This window comes from Bos javanicus, chromosome 16, assembly GCF_032452875.1.
Source record: "Bos javanicus breed banteng chromosome 16, ARS-OSU_banteng_1.0, whole genome shotgun sequence".
NCBI lineage: Eukaryota > Metazoa > Chordata > Mammalia > Artiodactyla > Bovidae > Bos > Bos javanicus.
Genome location: NC_083883.1, coordinates 15,815,463 through 15,841,476, shown reverse-complemented (window position 1 = coordinate 15,841,476; position 26,014 = coordinate 15,815,463). Strand labels below are relative to the sequence as shown.

Here is a 26,014-nt window from a genome sequence, read left to right as displayed (position 1 = left end):
ATAAGATATGTGTGTGTGTGTGTGTGTGTATTTTGAATGAATTAATGGTAGAAATATGTTTAACTCTATGATGATCTAATTTAGAAGTATTATTGAGGCCAGGATAAGAAAGAAGATAATTTGAATGTAAAGCCTGAACAGTAAATCTCAAACTGTGAAGAGTGCCAAGGAAAAGCTGAAGTATGAGCCCAATTTTAATAATTATGATGCCAGAAAGAGAGGTAGGGAGTCTTAGTCTTATGAAATATAATACTAACCTAATATCTTATCAACAATAAGTCCAATTTCCTCTAGTAAAGCACCTGAATCCATAAGAAGGGACAAAAACAGGACTCTTGATATTAAGTTTCTATGTGATGGGCCAAATTTTTTACTCTCATTTGAAGTGTTTTTTTTCTACTAGTGAAATGAAAGGAATACTCACAATGTCTTACTTTTTTCAGAAAAATACTTGAATCAAACTGCTTTAATCTAAAATATGCTAATATAAAATGTATTTAAGAATCATACTAGACTATGCCTCCTCAGGCAGATACCAAAAATCATTTTTGAAAGCTAAAATATAATATAAAATGCAGTCACCAAATTTTTACATGGATTCTTTATAAAATTAAAAAAAAAAACTATTCACATGACTTGCTAAAACTACATAATGACTAAGTTATCATGGCAGCATCAATAATGGAGAGTGTTTTCCCTTCCAACAGATTTAATATTTTAATTCATGTATCTAAAGTTAAGTGAAAGTCGCTCAGTCATGTCCCACTCTTTGTGACCCCATGGACCACAGAGTCCATGGAATTCTCCAGGCCAGAATACTGGAGTGGGTAACCTTTCCCTTCTCTAGGGGATCTTCCCAACCCAGGGATCGAATCCAGGTCTCCTGCACTGCAGGTGGATTCTTTACCAGCTGAGCTACAAGGGAAGCCCTCACGTACCTTACATTGTTTCAATATCATTCTCTTTTAAGAAGCAAACTGGTCCCATCACTTCAAGGGAAATAGAAGGGGAAACAGTGGAACCAGTGTCAGACTTTATTTTTTAGGCTCCAAAATCACTGCAGATGGTGACTGCAGCCATGAAATTAAAAGACGCTTACTCCTTGGAAGAAAAGTTATGACCAACCTAGATAGCGTATTCAAAAGCAGAGACATTACTTTGCCAACAAAGGTCAGTCTAGTCAAGGTTATGGTTTTTCCAGTGGTCATGTATGGATGCAAGAGTTGGACTGTGAAGAAAGCTGACCGCTGAAGAATTGATGCTTTTGAACTGTGGTGTTGGAGAAGACTCTTGAGAGTCCCTTGGACTGCAAGGAGACCCACCCAGTCCATTCTAAAAGAGATCATCTTGAGAAAGGAATTGTAAACTATGCAACTATAATTGTGAATTTGTTTTTTATTTTAATTTTGTCAAATTTTTCTCAGATGTTTTGAGGCTTTGTTAAATGCATGAATATTTATGATTTTTATTCCTTTTTAGAATTTACTATTTTCTAATTTTAAAATATTTCATTTTCTTGTTGCGTCAAAGTATAACTTAAGTAGTACTAATATTAATATGAGAGTCTAGTTTTCTTACATGATACACATGGTTTACCTATCCATTCTTTTACTTTAAGCCTACCTTTATGTTTTATATTTAAAGTATGCCTCTTGTAGAAAGGATGCTATGTCTTGTTTCTGTATACCTTCTGAAAATGTCTATATTTAAAATTTTGAATCCTCAGTTCTGTGCATTTAATGTGCTTATTCATTATGTAGATTTTTGCCTACCATTTAATTACATCTTTTCCATTTTCCCCATGTTTTTGTTTCTGTTGTCATCTTTGTTTCCTCATTTTTTTTTTAAAGTCAACTCATTTTTGAAAATAAAAAAAAAAAAGAGATCAGCCCTCGGTGTTCTTTGGAAGGAATGATGCTAAAGCTGAAACTCCAGTACTTTGGCCACCTCATGTGAAGAGTTGACTCATTGGAAAAGACTCTGATGCTGGGAGGGATTAGGGGCAGGAGGAGAAGGGGACGACAGAGGATGAGATGGCTGGATGGCATCACTCACTTGATGGACGTGAGTCTGAGTGAACTCTGGGAGACAGTGATGGACAGGGAGGCCTGGCGTGCTGCGATTCATGGGGTCGCAAAGAGTCGGACACAACTGAGCAACTGAACTGAACTTAACTGAAGATTGTTTATCTTGAAAAATTACACAGGAACTTTAGAAATTCTAGAAAAATCTGAGTTCTTTATTTTCAGATATCAAGTTCACTAAGTAAAAGTCTTTAAATTATAAAACCATGTTCAAAACAAATTCAAATAATGACCCTAAAAAAAAAATGCAGTCAGTTCTATGGCATGTTTACAAACACAGTTTCTCTATGGGACTACCTTCGTGGTCCAGGGACTGAGACTCAAGGCTCCCAATGCAGGAGGCTCGGGTTCAATGTCTGGTGAGAAAACTAGATCCCATGTACTGCAACCAAGATCCAGTGCAGCCAAGTGAATAAATTTTGGAGCTTCTTTGGCAGCTCAGTGGTAAAAAAAAATCTGTCTGTAATGCAGGAGACCCAGGTACGATTCCTGGGTCAGGAGGATCTCCTGGAGAAGTGAATGGCTAACCACTCCAGTATTCTTGCCTGGAGAATCCCATGGACAGAGGAATCTGGTGGGCTACAGTCCACAGGGTAGAAAGAGTCAGCTAACCAACAGTGAGCAACTAACACTTTCTTCAAAAAGAGGCCATCAGGGACTATGCTTCAGTGGAATCTCATGGTTAGAAATAAAGTTATAGAATTTCCTGTCATCTTCATTTAATAAATAGGGACTCATAGACAAAGAGAGGTGATACCATTTTATACATTTGTACAAAAAGTAAATGATAGATACAGGCCTGAAACCTAGTCTATAATTCCAAGTTCTATAAACCTTAGTTCTGTAATTCTTAGTCCTTAGTCTTCTCTCTGTCCTACCCTTAGTTCCATTCACCTCTCTATTCTATGAGCAGGATTAAATTAACATAATGCCAAAAATAAGTAGTTTAACTCTTTAAGCTAAAGGTCAAGTGAAACAAAAAATGATTTAAAACCTTTTCAGTAGAGTATAAGGACTATATGGTCATACCTAATAATAAGGATTTGCAAACATAATTTCAACATTTAAAATGGAAAAACTGTTCTGGATTGCATTCTATGCAAGTTTAAAAAGTTAGGAAAGAAAATGAAGAATAGGAAATTTCATTTCATTTCCTCCATAGATGGCATAGTTAACCTAACATGTTGATCAACAAAGAAGTCCGTATTCTGTCAAATATCTGAGTGTTATCGGGGAGCTATCACGAGGATTTGGGTTTACTGGATAGGTGCTGTGACCCAGGTTGCTTACACATGAGCTTGGGGCCAGGGGCCTCTGGTACCCAGGGCATGTGAGTGTTTCTCATCTCCTCATCACCCGGTGTAACTTCTGAGATCCCACAATCTGGCTCCTTCTGGGAAGAGTGGTCTTAGCAGCAGGCCCTCAGGCCCCATGCCCCATCCTCTGAGCCTCCCAGACACTCAGCACATCCCAGGCCCTCCTTTCCCAGCCCCTCCACTAGACCTGCCCTTACTCCCTCCCTGCCCCGCACATGAGGCCATAAAGCACACCCTGTGGGATCCAACTGTACCTTGTTTGCATTTAACATGGTCAAAAATAATATCCTTTATGGGGACACTAGGGAAAAGCCTGAAGGTTAATACAGAACCACAGGGCTTTATCTGAAGCCCTTGAGTTAAATGTATCTGAGTTCAGTTTTTCAGATTTCAAGTATACCTTATGTATATCCTCGGTGGAGTCTAAGTCATCAACTCAAACACATCAATGCCCTTGAAATGCAACATATGAATATTTCCATTAAATACAAAAATAAAAACTAGAGCCTCATGTCTTTCCAGGGCAGGACAAGTTTTGAAACCTAAAGTGCTAAGAGAAAAATGACTCAATTTCAGAACGCTGGGATTTTGAAATTTCTGATACAGTGCTTAACACTGCAAGAACTTAAATGTATCTAGCTGGAAGTTTTCTCATGATGTGGTTCAAAGATCTGTTTATACTCTTTTTCTGCTATATTTTTTTAAAAAATATTTTTACATCCATAACCTTTTTAAAGGTTTTTAAAATAATTTCTGGAGAAGGCAGTGGCACCCCACTCCAGCACTCTTGCCTGGAAATCCCATGGATGGAGGAGCCTGGTAGGCTGCAATCCATGAGGAGATATTCTTCTCAAATGTGCACATTTGAAATAAGGAGGATATTGGATTATAATGATCAAGAACAGATTTTCTTGATAAATTTGTCAAACAGGCCAAAAAGGCTTTTCTATTGCATTCAATGAGATATGGACACACATGCAGTGCTCTCCAAAGTAGAAGAGTCAGACTGACATATACGGAGAGGTATGATTTCTACAAAACTGAAGATGAATAGGATACCTGGGTACTATGATGTGAATAAACAATGAAGAGAGAGATTTGGTACAATGGTTAGAAGATGCAAGCTCACAAATCGTGACTCTTGACCAGGAAGGCATTCCCAAGTGTCATGTTTCATCCACTGATTCTGTATTCTTGGGAAAGAGTGAGTTCTCAATCCACTGAAACATTGAAAGAAAGGGGTGATAACCATTTGACAGTAGTATTATATATACGGATTGCACAGCATGCATTAAATATCATTGATTTGAATAGATGAATGCTAAGGACATTTTTAATCATTAGAATCTTTGACTTTATGTTTTAAAAAGTTCATCTTCTGTAATAATAAATGCAAAGAAAGTTATTATCCCTTTGCTTTTTATAAGTATGAAAAAGTATTCTTATGTGTAATGAATTTAATGATTGTTATAAAAAATACTTTTATACAATGAATAATCTTTTAAAGATTACATTTTGTGAGGAATTGCTTTATAACTTTAAATGGGTGTGTTTACTTAAATCTAAAGTTTGATTCTGTTTTGGAGCTATAGTAGTGTGTGTCTTTAAGATAAGACAGCCGCGCACAAGCCCACAGCCAAGTCCAGCCTTTGCTAATTTCAGACTGACAGGGAGGTAGTTTAATTAATGAGCTAGCTGCTAATATCTGTTTAAGTGAGCAGCCAAGGAAATGTCTGTTAGAAAAAGGACTTGCTAATGAAAGGCAAGGCCATTCTCAATGGCTCTTTTAAATTGTGTCAAAAAAGAAGAGAACAAAGAGACTGCACTTATTTGGAAAAAAGAAGACTACTGAAAAAAAGTAGAGACAGACACAAAAGTAGTAGAGACAGACACAAAAGTAGTCACATGTCTGCAAATATATACTGGAGTTTAGAGATACCGGTGCCTTCATAACAGACTTGTACATAAGTGAACTACTTCCACATATTGTGAAAACTCTGCCTTGACCATGGGTAAATCATCCCGAATATATATATATATATATATATATATATATATATATGAATATTAAAGTCACTTAGTTGTGTCCGACTCTCTGTGACCCCATGGACTATATATATAGCCCACCAGGCTTCTCCGTCCATGGGATTCTCCAGGCAGGAATACTGGAGTGGGGTTGCCATGTCCTTCTCCAGGGGATCTTCCCGATCCAGGGATCAAACCCGAGTCTCCTGCATTGCGTGGCAGATGCTTTACCCTCTGAGCCACCAGGGAAGCCCTCGGCTGAAAAGCTTTAGTAATTCTTTAATAGTAAGCAAAGAGCATGAAACTGTCTCCTACACCTATAATCAAGGTTACAAGCTTTTACTCTTAAACCAAAATGGTTTATTAATGTTTTTCCTGAGTTTGTTGATACAATAAATAGTACACTTTTTACATTTACATGGCATTTGTTTACTGGAATATTTAGAGAGATAGATAAAAGTCAAATAAACACTGCATGATGACTCTCTGAGTAATCTTTTTCAACCAACACTTGCTGGAAGTCTATGTATTTCATATATCACTTCAGTCTGAGGCAAATTCCAAGGATAAATATTACTAATTAATTGATATAAAACTCTTCTCTAGGCCAAATGAACTTCAGTGGATAATGTTTACATCCTAAGTCTAATTATGGAATTACAATTTCAGTTGAAAATAATAGGAAAAATAAGCAATTTACAGAAAAAGTAATCTCAAAAATAACTGAAAGTTGTTACTTCTATAAAAGAATGGTTTGATGATAGAAACTGAATAAATGTATTCTACTAAAAATCATAAATATTCAGTATAAATTACAGCTTTAACTTTGGAAGTTAAAACATGAAGGTGAGGATTCTTTTCCTGTTCATGTTATATGCTTGTTAAAATAAAAATAGTAAAATAATCTTAATTTTATAACTAATATTTTGGAATATTATTGGAAATTTTTTAAAAATACTGCAATTAAATAGCAATTGCATCATTGTACGCTAGGTCATTTCAGTCATGTCCGACTCTTTGTGAACCTATGAACTGTAGCCCATGAGGCTCCTCTATCCATGGGATTCTCCAGGCAAGGATATAGGAGTGCACTGTCATGCCCTCCTGCAGGCGGATCTTCTTGACCCACGGATCAAACCTGCATCTCTTAGGTCTCCTGCATTGCCAGGCAGACTCTTTACCGCTAGCGCCATTACTTTTGTATTAAAACAAAGAAGACATAATAAATGCCATTTTAGGACCTTTTCTTACTTACAATGAGAAATATAATGCTAAAGACTTTTTTTTCATAACAGTCCTTTTAAATACACACACACTCTCTCAAGAAAAAAGCCAAGGAAACTCTTTAAAACTATTATTACTCAACTTTTTCACTTGAGTTTTAAACTTTGCATTTTTGGAATAGTGCCCAGTTTAAAAAAAAAATGCATCTTAGCAATTCAAAACCCACAGAGCAATGATAACAAGAAACGATACTGATAATGTTGGCAATTAAATTTATAAGAAGATCACAGAGATAAGGGTAGTAAAGAATTAGAGTGCTTGGTAAGATGAAACTAGAGAAACAAATAATCAAATAATGTATTTGTCTGAATGCCAAAAATCATAATTGTTATTTTCTCTTCTATAAATAATTGTATGAACTAGGAATTCTGTTCATTTTTTTTCAATACAATAGAAACAAACGTGAATATACTTTAGGCTAAGTATTATTATTTATAAATGCTATTAATTGTTGCAAAGCATGTATTTACTTATCATGAGGCTATATACAATCCCCATTAAGAACTTGCTTTTCTGAAATTCCATTATAACTCCTAAAGCCTTGAATTAATATTTCTATTTTCTTCCTCACTGAAATTTCCTAGTGTCAACTAAAGGATACAAAGTATGAATTCATATGCAGATTCGATTGTGAATTAGAATTGAATATCAAAAATTTAAATTTATTTTATGGTTTACTCTCAAAATTGGAGATGTAATTAGAGTTGTTGAGTAGATATATTTAATTAAAGTTATTTATATAAAAACTCACTACCTAGAATACTCTCCTTAATTTATCACTGAATGGTATTGTGCTAACAGACTAATGGAAGGATTTATGGAAAATCAACCAACTAGGAAAAATAGCTTCCTCACTATAGCCCCTACAGTACAAATACACAAAACAGAAAAGAATTGAAGTAATGAGGAGAATGGAAGTTATTAAAAAATTTAGGTTTAGGTACCCATGAACACAGAGTAATCTGAGAGATTTTTATATATTATTTTTAAAAAGTATTTATAAGTGACTTTTGCAAAAGACAAAAGGCTGCAGATAGGAGAATTAACTTCAATTGATTTTCGTTTTCATGCTTATCAATTTGTTCTGATATTTTCCCATTTTGCTTTTGGGATTGCTAACACTGAAGTTTATAACTCAAAGGATCTTTAGAAATCTAGAGCATCCTTAATTTTACAAAAGAGGATACTGAAGCCTGAGAAATTAACTTACAAGCCTGAGGTTAAACAGTTCGGTTAGTGACAAGGAATCAATTCAAGTCTCCGCGCTTGGATTCAAGAGGGTATATTTTCAATGAGATGAGCTTGATTTTGAAACGAAGCAGCCCAAATGTAAAGTGAGCAACTTCTTGTTCTAGGAATATAAAGGCAAATAGAAATAAAGAAATAAGATGAGGTATATAAAATTTAAAAAATAAAATAGAAACTAGAAAGGTCTTGCCTCCAACCAAGGCACTCATACCTCAGAGGAGACAACAGATGATTTTAGAGCAGTATCAAAGGTACAAGGACAGATATTCAGGGATAGGAGGGGTAAACAAAAGGGAAAAAGGTTTAAGTTTTTATTTTGCTAACCTGTAAACTGGGAATTATTTTAAGAGGGTTGGTTAGATGATTAAACGACATAACATATGAAAGTATAATCATGTAATAAAATCACAGAATTTAGTTCCATCTTTACTCTTTCTTAGTCTACACTATACGGATGCTCCATTTGTTGTTGTTATTTCGTAGCTAAGTTGCATCCAACTCTTTTGCAACCCCATGGATTGTAGCCCACCAGGTTCTTCTGTTCCATGGAAATTTTCACGCAAGAATACTGGTGAGGGTTTCCATTTCCTTCTCCAGGGAATCTTCCCAACCCAGGGATTGAACCAATGTCTCCTGCATTGGTAAGCGGATTCTTTACCGTTGAGCCATCAGGGAAGATATACATGCTCCATAAAACACTATTATCCACTAGAGTATCATATGGATTTTAATATATTAGATCATCTTTTTTACATGTTATAGCCTTTTCTGTTAGGTGCAATTTTGTTTTAGGTAACTTTGCTATAAGAAGCATATTTTAGTAAATGTTTTATTCCAATTATTTTTGGAGATTGAATATTTACATTCATTACATTAACTATATTGTTCTGTAGCCACCTTGTTTTAAGTTATGTTTATTATTTTTATTTAACCTTTAAACTTTTATATGTTTGTTTTTATACGTAGCAAGGAAATTTAAGATGTAATGCTGATTTTTATATTTACCCTTAAGGTTTGCAATAATATTTAAACTTATTTTTCCCAGTTCCTATTTTTAGAATTTAAATATAAATTTTCCCACTCCACTTAAATGCTACAAAGATAGATTTCACTGCATTCTGGGCTCTTCCCTTTCCTGTCCCAAATTTACTTCTGGGCATCTTTGTCACTGATACATAATCGTTAATGTCATAATCACTTTTTTCCTCCTAGACTGGCCATATTTTGCAAATAAAATGTGGCAACGAGTAAAAGTAAAGTGTAAGTAAACAAATTATTTTTTAGTGTAAGTATGTCCCAAATATTGCATGCTGTGCTGTGCTTAGTCATGTCCAACTCTTTGCAACCACATGGACTGTAGCTCACGAGGCTCCTCTGTCCATGGGGATTCTCCAGGCAAGAATACCGGCATGGATTGCCATGCCCTCCTTCTAGGGGATCTTCCCAACCCAGAAGGGATTGAACCCAGGTCTCCTGCACTGCAGATGGATTGTTTACCATCTGAGACACCAGGAAAGTCCAAGAATACTGAAGTGGGTAGCCAATCGCTTCTCCAGGGGATCTTGGGTCATGCTTATCTGCCAAAATCTCTACCTACCACATTACTCTTGAGAACTACCATCTCCAAATATCATGGAAAAGAGAGAAACTGAATATTTATACTCTGGTTACATCACAAGGCAGAGTTCTGCAGGAGAGAGACAACTACACAGTTCCTGCTGCTGCTGCTGCTGCTGCTGCTAAGTCACTTCAGTCTTTGGAGCCAACTCTGGGTTTCTGAGCAGGTAGCTGATAGTAATGATATAATTCCCAACTGTATTTACAGTAAGTGTCACCTCTGTCAAGACTACTGGGCTTGCTCTATCTTAAGCATTAAAATATATTTTCTAATCATTGATTCATATAACCATTAAAATGCTTCTCATATTCTGGCACAAAGTTGAATACCAACCAAGTTACTGTGTTATGAGCTTTCAATACCCCTGAATATTCATTGGAAGGACCGATGCTGAAGCTGAAACTCCAATACTTTGGCCACCTGATGTGAAGAGCTGACTCATTGGAAAAGACCCTGATGCTGGAAAAGATTGAAGGCAGAAGGAGAAGGGGACAATAGAGGATGAGATGGTTGGATGTCATCACCAATTCAATGGACATGAGTTTGAGTAAACTCCTGGAGTTGGCAATAGACAGGGAGGCCTGGCATGCTGCAGTCCATGGGGTGGCACAGAGTCAGGACATGACTGAGCAATGGAACTGTTGAATTTACACTAGTTTAAACAGAAAAATTAAAGTGATGCTATAAAGAACTGCTATTTAGAAGACATTTTAAACCTGAATCTCCTTTTTTCTTTAAAAAGCATATACATTCTTAATGTTCTTTTGTAAATGATATCATGATTATCATATTATTTATATCACTAATAAATACCTGGCCAATTTATATTCCTGATGAAAAAATACTTATATCAATTATATGTCGTGCATAGAAAACCTTCCCAAAACTTAGAGGCTTAAAGAAAGATTTGGTGTTTGCTTATAATGATTCTGTGAATGAATGAGCATTATGAGCTGGGCTCAGCTGTCTGGTTCTTCCAGTATGCCTAATTACCAATGTAGTTTTCAGTTTTCTACCAGATCAGCTAGGTCTGAGTATCCTGGGATGGCCCCACTTCCTCATGTGGTGATTGTTTCTGTCTGGGGGCTGTGAGGTCCAAAACACATTATCTGGCCTGGTTCCTCTCTGCTCTGTGTGGTTTGTTCTGCTCTATCGGTCTAGACTTAACTTCTTCAAAGGTTGTTTTCAGATCTGATCCAGTGCAAGGCAAGTGCACAGACACTTTTATAATCTTCTACTTGCATCATATTTGCTGATGCCACACTGACAAAAGAAGGTGAATGCCAAGCCCAAAGCCAAATATGCAAAGTCGTAGAGGTGGGGAGATCTGAGTCACCAGGAGATGTGACTGCAACAATCTAACACAATTTTATTACATCTATGGCAAATAAATCAAGGATATATTTATTGAACAAACCTGACTAATAAATATGAACAGAGAAAGACGTAAGTTGTGCAAAGGATTTGTTTTTATATATTAGAAGATTTAATTCCAAAGATGTGGTCAATTATCTATGGAAACTTTTGGTTTTACTTAACTGTGGTAAAATGATTAATAAATTTAATTTCAAAAGTATGGGTTTTAATTATTTTTTTAACATGTCTGCTGTTTACAGACATACTATTTAAAATCTCTGGATGGTAGCTTTTTGAAATTGATACAGTATCATCAATAAATGGCTGCAGTAAAAATCACATATTTAAAAAATGAAAGGTCTTTGTAAGCAACAAGGAAAAATCTGATTTTTGTACAGAAATGCATGTATATGTACCAAAATATAATTTTGTATCAGAGCACATATTACTCACATAATTGAACATTTCTATAGAATACAAAAGGGCTTAATAAATGTTAATATTGAATTTGTGAATAACTCAAAGAAAAAATTAATCTACTTAATCTGAGGATTCCAGTTTTTTAATTCAAAGCTGACACAATATGTATTTACTTATTAAATGATTTTGAAATATAAAATCCATATGAATAATTGTCAAAAATATTTAGAGTCTATGCATGAGTGTAACAATTAAGCAATTTAAGAGTACTGTTATTATTTTAGAGATCACTCATTTTCCCTTAAAAATCCTATCCTTCTCCAATCCTCATGGAGATAACTGCTATCCTGACTTTTATTATAGTCATTTCCTTGGGGATTTTTTTAGGTTTTACCAACCATGTTTAGGTATGCATATCTAAATATAATTTAGTTTTACCTGTTTTGTGAACTTTGTGTAATAAAATCAGATTATGTGCAAATGTTTCCTGTGTTATGCTTCTTGAACTTAACACTCTGCTTGGGAGATTCATCCAGGATCCTGCTGGGGAAAAGCCTGGATAGGGGATCTCTATTCTGCAACTTGGGTCCAAGAGGCTAGGGCCAACTAGGTTGTCCGGAAGTCCTGGCTACTCCTCCAACTGGAGGTCTTCCTGGAATGTGCAGGTGGACAGCCCCGCTACAACCCCACCCCACATGCCAGGCCCCATGGGCTGCACAGGCTTGGACTGGGGGACCTCAGGCTCCCTCCCTCCCAACACTGGCTCAGGGCTTCGGCAACACTCCTCCAACAGAAGACCCGGGGTTGAGAGGTGAGTGTTGGGGTGGTCATGGCTGTGGGCCCAGGACCCTCCTGAGGTAGGGGGTGGCTTGGGGAGTCAGGGCGTCCCGCTGTAGGAATAGTCAGCTTTGTTGTGCATCACCAGCCGGTCATCCACGAAGTAGAAGCTGTCGGACACTCTTGTTAATGTTAATATACCTGAATTGATCAGGGTTTTTGGCTGTTTAATGCTTTGAATTCTAGGAAATACATACACATCTGAAAGTGTTTTCCTCTGTTTTTCTCCTAGAAATGTAATACTTTTGCCTTTCTTATTTAGATTTTTATTCCCTATAAAGTAGATTTGTGACTATGGTACTGGAACGAGATCTCATTTCTACTTTTCTCATGTGTGTGCTCTCTCAGTCATGTCGGACTCTTTTTGACCCAGAGGACTATTGCTCACTAGGCTCCTCTGTCCACAGGATTTTCCAGGCAAGAATACTGAAGTGGGTTGTCATTTCCTCCTCCAGGGGATCTTCCCAACCCAGGAACTGAGCCCGCGTCTCTTGCATCTCTTGCGTCTCCTGCATTGCAGTTGGATTCGTTACCTCCGAGCCACCTGGGAAACTGCTTTTCTCACATGGCTACGCAAACTGCAGAACCGTTTATTCGAAACTCTCCCCTCCCCCACAGTCTATTTCATTATACCCCTGTCACGAAGTGTCCATACACTCACTTTGTGTCTAGACTACCTTATCCCTTCCAAGTCATTCTTTAAATATAATTTTTCTCAGGGAACATTACCAAGAAGACCAATAAGGCATCATATTTATCCCTATTGTCTCTTATTCTCACCCAAATTTTGCTTTGAAAGATCGCTCTGAGGAAGCGAGCTAAGTTGTAGTAAATTGATACATAGTAATATCATTCTTTAAAGTTATAAGAAAAGCATCATTACTTCCCCCCATGATTTTCTTACACATGTGGTTAAAAAAAGAATGGTAAAAGTTAGGGGGTGGGGAAAGACTTTTATTTTCTGGCAACATATATGGATTTACACATGAGAAATATCTTTTTTTGTGGGATAAAAATCACCATCTATTTTATCTTAGAATTCATATCCCTGGTTCAAGATAATGGTGTCAGAAATACTAAAAGTGTGTCCCTTGTTCAGAGCCCTTATAATTTATTTAAAGGATGAGGATTTCTATGGTGTGGAAGAAATTATATGTTTGCTGGTGGGCCTACTGATTGAGGGTGTTTCGGAACATAATAACTGCCATCACAAGGCTTCCACTTATTAAGGGGCCAAGTGTACTCCTAGTCTTTGCTTCACACGGGGCAAAATTTTTCCCGGCAGAGTCCACTTTCTAAAAGTGAGAACACTTGCTTAAAATGCTTACCCTAAGTTCCATTATCCATCTTTAGCTAAAATATAGCAGAAAACCCAATCTTTAATATTTAACCAAATAACAATTTAAGTGTTAGCAACCTCATTCTAGGTCTTCAATTCATTGATCTTCTCATAAAGTAATCACTTCATATTTTTAACGTAGCTTCAGAATAAAACCTAAAAATATAATACACTTCAATTTAAAAATAAGACTTGATAGTTGACACAAATGCACAGTATCAAGAAAAAAAAAAAAAACAGTGGTTCCTTTTATTTTAAGTTCTAACTATGATTCTGGCAATGTTCAGTTGTTATGATCTTGTTGTTCTATATTTGAGGTGAAAAGAAAAATATGTTACTGGAAAAGAAGACAAAATGAAGACTGACAACTGAAAGAAATTTGACCTAATTATTCATGCTTAATATGTTGTACATTTACAACTAAAGCATTTCAGATATTACATCAATGCAATAACTTGCAAAAAGAAGATTATGACAGTAATAAGCACTTGTAGATTTTGATCACTTTTCAAAATGATATGGTCCCTTAAAATGATAAATTTAGTGCTTAATAGTGAAAAATACAAATTTTCCACTTATGTGTCTTAAATATTCAGTAATTAAACATTTATGAAACATAAGTCTAAAAATTATTAAGACAAATATTTAAAACAGAGGTAAGAACTAAACAAAGCCAGAAAGCCATTCTAATCTTTGAATTTAGATTCTCAAGTTCTCAAAAATAAGGTCAACTTCACTAGGGAAAACTCATACCCATATAACCCATCTATTATATCAAACAGATAGGTAGACAGCATTCTCTGAAATGTGAGGAAATACTCGACGTGCCAAGGCAAATGGAATCCTCCTGAGTCTACTACACCGTTCATTTTATAGCAACCATCACTGATCATAGCATCATCAGCCATTGTGTCAAAGGTTATATAAGTTGTAGTCTGGTCCAGGCAGAAGGACACGGACATCTTATTCCATTGTTTATAAATAAACAATTCCCATTTACGTTTATTCAACAACACAACAGTAAAAACATTAAAAGGATGAGGAGTAGAGAGTTACTGAAGGTCTTTATGAATAGAAAAACATGAAGACAACAGGGAATGCATGAACCCTACAAACCAACCCCAAGGCATTGTTTTCTTTATTACCTTTCACTGTGGTGATCCAAAGATTGCCTCTTTCATTCAGCCAAGAACCTCTGTACACATGTCAAGCCATGTTTGCAACTCACAGCCAATCAATCGATAATCCAAAGCTCAACAATCACACACAAGACAAGACCTCAGACCTCCCAACAGAGATGCCATAGATCCTGGAGACATGCTCTGGCATCCGTCTGTTTGAGAGACTGTTAAAAATTTTTCTGCAGAATGCTGAAACAGAACACAGTCTCATTCTCTGAAATGTAATAGCTTCACTCAGTCTGTGAAAGAAATCTGGCTAAACCCACAAAAACATGTAAAAATGATTATAACTGGAATCATAATATATTGACTGCATTTCAGAAAGGAAATCTTTAATATTTGTCATTTCATTTACTAAAGTAGAATGATTCTTTTTTGCAGACTTGTGACAGAGCTCTTGGCTGCCCGGAAGAAAGGGACACACACTCACATAGAGCAAGAATTGCGTGATGCCTTACGGAACATGTTCAGTACCCTCAGTCTCTTCTGTAAATATGCATGATTTATACGGTTCTCAGAATGCTATATGAGAGACTACATACAGACCAGAAGCACAGTGCCCTCTGGTGCGCATATAACATAAAATAAAATATTTATATAACAGGAACTACACAGATACAGACACTAATACAAAATGAAATGTTGCTTCTGCATGCATGCTAAACCAATCACTGGGAATTGTAAACTTCTATCATGAAAAAACAAACCAAACCGATAACCTTCATAAAATGTTCTTTATGGCATAGATCAATGCAATCTAACCCATTCAGGCAACCACTTGGATACCCCTCTACTTAATGGATTCACTGCACTTGTGGGAAGCAAGCAGTCTGACAGATTTAATGTATGACTCCTTTTGTGTAACTTATTTAGATTCAAGCTTAGAAGAGCAGTGAAAGTTAAAGGCCATATATCTCAATCTATTCCTTTTTCTTGGCCCTTGCTCCCAGATCCTATTTATGTGCATTTCCTTTTTATCCCATGGCCATTTCCTCCAGCTTCTGAATGTGCAATTACCTTGCAGGTAAAAAATGATGAGGTGACTCAACTTCTCAGTGATTCGTAGAAGATACCATCTCCATTTAAGCTAAAAAAGGTAACAAAGCATGGTACAAGGTAGAAAGGAAATGCCATTCAAGAAATTCTGATTTAAAATTTTGAGTATTTAAAGCGATAAACCCAGCCTCACAGTGAATTGAAATTTAGTCTAGAATTTGGGAGCGGTACACAAATGGTCACCATTATCCAGTTTTTCTGGAAGAAGTTACATCGACAAGAAATGCTTTGCAATAACCAGAAAACCTTACCGTGGTGAACGGCAAATAATAACCCTTCATATAAACCCTTTTCCATCTGAAACTTGCCCTTAGAGCAACTTACTTATCCACCACCTTCAAGGAAGACATTTCTGCCATTGCTTTCCCTTTGCTTCATACCTGTATATCTTGTATCTTGTGCTAAATCCCTGCCGGCTTCTGTCCACAAAATCTGTGTATTCCTGTGAACGATGGAAGGGTCCCTTATCAGAGAGGAGCCAGTCGAAGGGGCTTGTGGCATGCTGATCCGAAACAGCAGCAACCGCTAAAACCCAGCAATGAAGACTCAGTGCTATCCACTCCCATGGAGCCATCAGAGAGAACAATTCAGCACCAGCTCTGCTTCGCCATATCATGCTTCCACTGGGGACTTAGAGCCTTCATTCTCTTAGCTTTCCCTCAACACCTAGACAAAATACACAGGCAATTAGTTAGCCCCTGGGAGGTTCTTTTCTAGCAGTTAAGGTGCTGAGGTGGAAAATCCTTTTTAAAAAGTCTAATACCATTGTCTTAAATTAGATGATAGCAAAAGTCAATCGTAAGCAGTACACCAAAATGATTTTTTTCCAGAGCTCTTTCATACTTAGGTTGCTTCTCTATTTGTTTGAAAATAAGTCACTGAGTTCCAGCAAACCTTGTCAGGGCAACATCATACAGTGGATCGCTAAAGCCCACTGTGAGCAATGATCATCAGAAATTTTCACTCATAATTACTTTTTCAGCAAAAATGTTTTATGACACTGAACAGTTTCAAAAGAAACACTTGATATGTTTATTTAATAAGTTATGTTATAAATTTTAACACTACATGTATTTTATCCTTTACTTCTTTTAGAGATAGGCTTTAAATTAATTAAAATTATACAGGTAGTTATTTCCATAACAAAGATAAACTAAGACGGAATGGAACTGTGGGTCTTAGAATACATAAATAATTTTGTGTGTGTGTTTATGCATCTGCCATTTATCTAGCTCTATATTTAGATAGATGGATGGGTGTGAAGGTGGGTAGGAGTGGGGGTAAGCATGTTTATTCAGATATTTTCCCATTATTCTGATAGGGAAAAACTTTCCTGATTAAACAGAATCATAATTAAATAATTTCTAGGACTCTGAAAGATTTAAATGTGCATCTGTGTGTTATTCAAAAGATAAATAGGCATACTAATAAAATTCATATACACACACAAAAAGATGCATATTATATATAAACTATGAAAATACATACACTAATTTTATAGGCATTCAAAACTAAAGTAACAAGAGGCACCATCCCAGTGTGATTCAGTGTAATGACTTTACACAAAACAACTGATACGATATCTATAGGTTATGCAAAATATTCTACAAATATCTGAATTCAATTTTACTTTCCATCTCACAAAACCTTTTCAATATTATTATTTATAGCACAGAAAACTCTGCAGTAAATAAATTCTGACTAGCAAGAAAGTTTGATTGTGAGCATTTTTGGTCAGTAAAATCTGTTTTAGGGAGCAATCAAAATGCACAGTATTAAGTAAAACATTTTAACTATGATGGTTGCCATATTTCTTTGGTGTTAGGTTAAACTGATTGATAAGCTTAATTTGCTTTTAGTTATAAACCTTTAATTCATAACATAATCCTAAACTATTTCAATATGAAAGATATACAGCAATTTTGCAACTAAAACGTGTCTCAAAACAATGATATGATATGATTGACCTAGGTCATCAGATTCAGTTTCACCCTCTATACAATTATAAGGTCCAATATCCATACACTATCTAATTCACCCCAGTATTATGAGTTGTTCCTGTGGTGAATTTTAAATGTGAGGACTAAAAAATGACCTCATCTGTAAGCAATGTGGGACACCTTACAAGTGACAATACTTTAAAAATGATTTATCATAAGAAAGGACAATATCATATAATAAAATGATTTTGGAATAGGAGTTAAAAGACCCTGAATCCCCATTAATTATTTGTAGAAACATAACATTGTCAAATGATTCAGGTCATAACTGACAGAGAAAATACATTTTTCTTCCATATTGGTTTTATGTGGAAGCTATACCATTTACCTTAAAAACAATATATTTCATTTTTATTCATAAACTAAGAATTATTATTATGTATAATGGTAAGGTATAACACATCAATGACGAACAAATATTTCTTATCTTTGCGAAACAAATTTTATTTTCTTGATCAAATATATTCAAATAAACAACACAATCATTGCTACCAAAAAGTTGTATTTTCTTACCTAAAGTATCTAGAATAGTAGCATGTAGTAAGGACATTAGGAGTGTTTTAAAGCATATTTTACACTGGTACAAAATCATATAATTATATACCATCAAATTAAATCCAACTCTTTAACGTCAAGTACATGATTTTGTTAAGATACAGCATGTTATTAACATAAATGTAGGATATGATTGACCCAGATGGCACTTAAGGTACTATCCTAAAATTCTGTAATTTTTAGTATAATTACCCAGAACAACTGCTTTTAATATTTTCTTTACAAATAGGTTGAATATGTGTCAAGATCTTCATAATTCTTACTTGTAATATATAGAAAGCTGGAAAGATTTTTTTTAATTGTGTACAGGGAAACTGCCTAAAAATGTTAGCATTAGATTTATTTGTGTTTCTTCAACTTCTGATATGTGTACATGTTTCCCTCTTCTCTTTAGAAATGAGTTTTTCTGACAAAACAGTTTATTAGCACATGGGAATAAGAATCCTGCCCAAATTTAAGTAATTTGGAGGATCTATAGAAATCATTATATTTTAAGGTCTTTGGTGGCTCAGCAGTACAGAATCCACCTGCCAATGCAGGAAACACAGGTTCAATCCCTGGTCAGAAAGATCCCCTGGAGAAGGAAATGGCAACCCACTACAGCATTCTTGCCCAGGAATCCCCATGGACAGAGACGCCTGGCTTGCTAGAGTCCATGAGGTCACAGAGTCGGACACAACTCAGCAACTAAACAACAGCAACAACAATGACCCAAGTACAATACCTAACAGTTCTGTTGAAGTCTTCTTTAAGAAATAACTTTGAAGAGTTACAAAACGAGAAGACAAGTAGAGTTAAAATACATTAACACATTATTATATTTAGGCTTTCAAAAATCCTTAGAACAAGTGACCATTAGGCTCCATATTCATGAACAAAAGGATATCATTTACCTGATTTTTCACAAAAGCAGGTAAATGCACATGTGAATTACCCTTGTACATGAATACTAATTTTAAAATTATTACTGAATTGTCCTTATTATAATATGATAACTTTGTGAGCTATATTACCAGTGGCAAAAGTAATGAGTAGAATTCCTTTGAGGATATTTGGAAGTCACAAGTAAACAGCTAAACTCAGAGGTACTATTAGGAAAAGAAATCATGAAAGTGAAAATTATAAATAATTCATCAATTCCATTCCCTGGAGTGCAGGGATAGTTCAAAATGATCTTAAGTTTACTATTCCTGAATAAATGCCTAGTGAGTGAAAGTTGCTCAGACGTGTCTGACACTTTGTGACCCCATGGACTAGACAGTCCACGGAATTCTCCAGGCCAGAATACTGGAGTGGGTAGCCATTCCCTTTTCCAGGAGATCTTCCCAATTCAGGGATCGAATCCAGGTCTCCCGTATTGCAGGTGGATTCTTTACCAGCTGAGCCACCAGGGAAGCCCAGGCAGATTTCTGTTCTCTTTTTCTTGTTGTTTAGTCACTAAGTCATTCCCAACTTTTCTGCCACCCTATGGCATAAGTGCCTAAGAGAACAATTAAGGAAATAACAATGTCAATGCACAATACTTTACAGAACATGTAAGGGTATATTTTATGAATAATAAAAGAGATTTAGGGTAAAAAATGTATTAAAAACAAAAACATGAATTTATATTAAAAAGTAGTATTGCTCTAGATTCCCTTTTCATAAAATAAAAGAAAGTAAGACTATTGAAATATCATACTATTTAAAAATATATATTTAGTACATGGTCTACTTGTAACAAATTATTTCTCATAAAATAAAATTTAGTGAGAACATTATCGATTCACACATTATTATTACTTGTAAATACCTAATGGCCTTGAGAATCTACTCAGAAAAAAACACACTAAGACTATATTACATACTTAGTAATATATACCAATACATGTAATACATAATAAATACATAAAATATGATATATATATACATTTTCTAGTATATTAAACTAGTCTTCCTCACTAACCCTCCATAATCTTATTCCAGGGTAGTAGTGCACAACTTTTACCTAAAATGTGACACCTTATGTATATTTGAAATTCATAGAATATGGAAATGTGTAAAATAAAATATGTTCTATCATATGACAGGTGAATTTCTAATGTAACTGAAATTACAAAGATGAAAAGCGGATTACGAATCACTGATACAGACTTACTACCCTTTAGAATCATTAGTCAAATCATTGAGGGTCATCATGTAAACCATATTAATTCATTATCCAATATCTAGTTGGTATTCCAATGCTAATGATTCCTATTTATTAAAAAATTAACACTTCATGCTATATGATTGCTTTTACATCTGCATTTAGACCAATTTTTACTAAATGTCTAAAATATTTTCTGAGGGAATAAAATCCACTTGGGACCTTGTGAATGCAAGAAGTTTCATAAATAATTGTGTCAAAGATCTTTCTTTTTTTATTTTGAAAAATGTAAAATGCACAGAAAAGCTAAGAAACTAGTAAATACATATATCCTTCAACTAGATTAACCAATTGTTTATGTTTTACCACATATTCTAGTCAGTATTTCTCTCTTTTTCTATCTCAATCCCTTATAGATTGTTTTGTATGGAACAAAAATCGAAAGAAAATTGCCTAATTTGCCAAGGTCATAAGCCCATTCTTTAAATTTCTCAGTATGAGCAACTACTGCATTGCTCCACAAAGTAACTTCTTAACTTGCGTAATCACTAATATTACATTTGTAAATATACATATTTGAATCATCAAAATAAAGTCTCCAATTCCCAAAGTGATAGCATTCATTTAAAAAGCCACATTCTTCCAAATAATGAAATGTAATATATTATTCTATCAAATATAAACATTTATATTTATACATCAAATATTTTAAAAATATATCAGGTATACAAAGAATAATTATATTATAAAATAAGCATATTTGTATAAAATAGTTCCAAATTCTATTAGTATATAGCATACTATTATCTTGTATGCGTGTGTGCTGAGTCACTTCAGTTGTGTTTGACTCTTTGTGACCCTATGGACTATAGACTGCCAGCCTCCTCTGTCCATGGGCGTCTCTGGGCAAGAATACTGGAGTGGGTTGTCATGTCCTCCTCCAGGGGATCTTTCCGACCAGTGATTGACCCTCATCTCTTATGTGTCTGAATTCGCAGATGGGTTCTCTACCACTAGGGCCACTTCCAAAGCCCCATTATTATCTTATCATATATTATATATTTTTATTATATATTGAAATAAACATTAGCTCTGAATGAAATAAATGCGAGCTCTAAATAACTATTAAATATAACACTGTATAAGTAAATAAGTGATGGAAAAGTTAAAACATATTATAACTGTAAATTTTTAATAGCGTCTCCACATTTAGTCATTATTTATATTCCTACTTAATATAGAAAATAAGCATAAAAGAGTAACTCTTATCCATCATTTACAATGTACAAAACACTCTGCTATGTTGTGAGATGGATGTAAACCCTAGTGGCCACGAAAAATACCACTTCTGTGTGAACCTCAGAAGTTCAGAATTAACTGAGGAATGCCGTATGTAAGGCAGGACGCACTGCCCCTAGTCATCTCTGTCAGAAACAGATACCTCTGTCAACTGAAAATCAACATTCTTCCATTTGTTTCTTATTCTGGTGCTTTATCTTACAAATGATATTTCCATTCACTCAGATCTACTTTTCCTTACCGTCCAGTTCCAGAGTTCTAAGAGTTCTTCCTCCTGTTGCGAGGGAAAGGTTGATGACTGAAACTACCTTCCTCTGCCAGGTACAGGGGTAACCACCAGCCTGAGCCTGTCTCTCAAAAGGAAAACACGGGCTGAAAACTAACCAGAAGAATTTCTGAGGGGCTGAAAGGACGGGCATTCCAGCCCACAGGAGGTCTCATAAAACTCACCCAGGAGAGTTCTTGGGAGGGGCTAAAAGGAGGAGGGAGGAGACCACAGGTCCTACTAACCTCCCAGAACCTGTATGAAGTACTACAATAGCTCATAAATGGTCATCCTAACACTGATGTGACTCTCTCCAATCTGTCTTTTTAACTGCAAAGCTATCCTCCTAAAAATAAATAAATAAATTTGAGCTTGCACCACTTTTACTCCCACTCTGTAATCATGAGGTCTTTCCCGGTAATTAGGCAGTAAAGAATCCGCCTGCAATACAGAAGCCGCAGGAGACACAGATTGGATCCCTGGGTGGGAAAGATCCCCTGAAGGAGGGCAAGGCAACCCGCTCTAGGTTTCTGGAGAATCCTCCTGGACAGAGGAGCCTGGCAGGCTACAGACCACAGGGTCGCAATGATTTGGACACGACTGAGGCAACTTAGCACACACACACGCCTGTGATCATGATGTTGCCCTCTGGATAATATCCAAACTCTTAAGAAAATTTATAAAACTTCCTTCCTCGGCTTCCCTGGTGTCTCAGTGGTAAAGAATTCACCTGCCAGTGCAGGAGACAAGGGTTCGATCCCTGATTCAGGAAGATCTCACAAGCCTCTGAGAAACAAAGCCCACGCACCACAATTACTGAAGCTTGTGCGCCCTACAGCCTGGGCTCTGCGACAAGAAGGCCACCGCAATGAAAAGCTCACAAATCACAACTAGAGAGCGGCCCCTACTCACTGCAACTAGAGAAACCCATTGTGGCAACAAATATCAAGCACAGCCAAATAAATAATTTTTTTAAGTGTCTTCCCTTGTTTAACTTCATTCAAACCCCATGCCGTGTATATGCCACTACCATTATCAATCAAACATCAACTCTGTTCCAGCCATAATTTTATTCCACAAATTCTCCTCACTTTCTCCCTATCCTCAGCACCTTTGCTTACGCAGTTTATTTAACCTGAACCATGATTTCTACCTGGACCTCTTCACCTGCCGAAACAGAACCCTATCTCTGAGCTTCAGACTAGGTTGTGACTTCCTCCACAAGGCTTCTGCGTGACCCTTCCAGGTTAACCAGTCATAGTTTATGAAGCCATTACTTCACCTATTATAGCACATCGACACTGCATATTTATCTGTGTAATGTCTATTTGTCTGCATATCTCCCCTGCCCCCAATTAGACTTCATTTTAGGAGGACAATAATTGTTCCTAGTTTAATGGCAACTGAGTACAGTTAGCAAAGTGTCTGAAATAAAATTGTTTGATAAGTATTGTTTGAGTGAATGAATAAATGATGATTAATTAAGTACTAAATTGAGGTGTAATTAATGTGATACAGATGGCAAGGTTAAGAAAACTTCTTCAATGTGGGGAAAAAAAAGAATGTTTTATGGAGGAGTTTGCAACTGACCTATGCCTCAGGATGGCACTGGCTTTGACAGTTGAGAAAAGAGAGAAATGGAGTTCTGAGGTCATAGTTTCTGTGTTCAAATCATAATCATAAATGACATGTTCAAGCAGTACCAAAGCAAAGCATTCTTAATGTTCAAAAATTGTTAAGAACAAGGATCTGAAAGCACCCTTATTAATTATTAGCTGTAGGTAGACATATAAGGTATTCTCATGATCACACACACAATTAGGGAAAGCTAGGAAACTTTTCATTTATGTTCCATTATTCAAGGTTTCAATAGACAGACCAAATGAATGAGAGCTCATGGGCAAAGTCAAACACAAATCCTCTTCCCACTAATGAGTGCAGTGTGTCACAGAGTATTGCAACTGCTGAATTTAAAGAATAATAATATAGATACAGCAGTGGAATGGGTTGGCGGCTTGCTTTGGAAGGTAGGGGATGGGGAGAGACTGATGATGAAAATGACATGCTATATTTAATTTCTTCACAACAAAATAAACCTATATTAAGATCTTTCGATATGCCATGCATTTTACCAATATTTCCTCCTTTGCCTCCGAGAGGCACAGTGTAGCATGTTTTATTATCACCGTTTACTTATTTAGATGACTGAAGTTCAGGGCGAAAGAACATGCAGCAGTGCAAGGGTTCAAGCACTTCTCTTGAACTTAAACCGAAAACTGTGCTCTCTGTTAGACCACACCACAGCCAAATTAGAACTAATTGCATAGTGAAACTTATTTATTAGGATTTTCGTTGCCACTTAATGAAATGCTTTTGAACAAAATAAAATCTTTAAACGGACAATATAAATAATAAAAATAGAAAATAAAATGAAAATGGGATCCTTTTATCTCAGGCAATTGTAAGCAAGTGATCTGAGTAACTACATATTATGAATTTTCATAATATAGGTTTTCATATGATGGCTTTTCAAAGCATGTCTGCTCCACATACTTTAATGTTTTCAATAAAGATTATAGCTTAATCAGCTAAATGTTACTCAGTTTAATATCTTTTAAGATGTACTACTATAAACTAAAAAACAAAAATCAGAAAACTAAGGTTTTCAGAGTGTATGTGTTATTTATTGTTAAAAGTATAATCATGGTCAGATTGATTTAATTTACCTATCTGATCTTCAGAGATATTACAAGATTAATGGTCTGATTACTCAATCTGATTATAAATCGTTTTATAGTATAGTATAACAACAACAAAAAAAACACTATCCAACATACATAAAACAGAACTGGTGTCTCAAGATGGGAGGCATAATGCCATTTCAGAGGAATGAGATGACTTTCATATTTTGTTGAAATGCAGCCAAAAATTTTTATATAAGGTCAGTTTTATTATGTTCTCAAACATACCAGATAAGGACAAGAATATGAGGATCATTTCAAACAAGTATTATTTGAAAGAACAATAGTGTGAAAACTCAAGACTACAGCTAAAAATATACATATATTTATATATTATAGTTACATTTAGCAAGGAAGATCCCTGGCTATAACAAAAATAATTTTAAAGGTATAGTGTTTCATGAACACCAATTAAACTCAAATATTAAATTTGACATATTCAAACATGCATGCATGATATGACACATCATCTTCTGATATGCATGTACATACAAATTACCAACTTTGAATGTTCATGAACTATATGTAGTACATAGTCAAATTTAATAAAAGAATGAGAGTATCATTATTCAGTGATTTATATCATCTCAATAATGATGCATTAATTTATGACTTTAATTCAATTATAGTTATGATCTATAATTTTAGTCTTCAAATGGCCTAAAACTGCTCTTCCTTAATCTAGACATTGTTTATTTAAAGGTATTGATTTTTTTAAATATTTATTTAGTGACAGACTTTATTTTGGGGGGCTCCAAAATCACTGCAGCCATGAAATAAAAGGACGCTTACTCCTTGGAAGAAAAGTTATGACCAACATAGACTGCATATTAAAAAGCAGAGACATTATTTTGTCAACAACAGTCCATCTATTCAAAGCTTCGGTTTTTCCAGTAGTCATGTATGGATAAAAGAGTTGGACTATAAAGCTGAGCACTGAAGAATTGATGCTTTTGAACTATGGTGTTGGAGAAGACTCTTGAGAGTCCCTTGGACAGCAAGGAGATCCAACCAGTCCATTCTAAAGGAAATCAGTCCTGAATATTCATTGGAAAGACTGATGCTAAAGCTGAAACTCCAATACTTTGGCCACCTGATGCGAAGAGCTGACTCATTAGAAAAGATCTTGATGCTGGGAATGATTGAAGGCAGGAGGAGAAGGGGACAACAGAGGATGAGATGGTTGGGTGGCATCGCCAACTCACTGGACATGGCTTTGCACAAGGTCCGGGAGTTGGTGACGGACTGGGAAGCCTGGCGTG

General features: G+C 35.6%; 1 protein-coding gene across 3 annotated transcripts in view; it reads right to left on the bottom strand.

Annotated features, from left to right (window-relative positions):
• Positions 1-26,014, bottom strand: part of BRINP3 (BMP/retinoic acid inducible neural specific 3) — a 489,588-nt gene that overhangs the window by 449,248 nt on the left and 14,326 nt on the right. For all 3 annotated transcript variants that reach the window (XM_061382185.1, XM_061382186.1, XM_061382184.1), the window contains exon 2: positions 16,145-16,430. In XM_061382185.1, coding sequence (XP_061238169.1) covers positions 16,145-16,380 — 236 coding nt within the window. In that variant the 5' untranslated portion in view covers positions 16,381-16,430. The remainder of the gene's footprint in view (positions 1-16,144; positions 16,431-26,014) is intronic.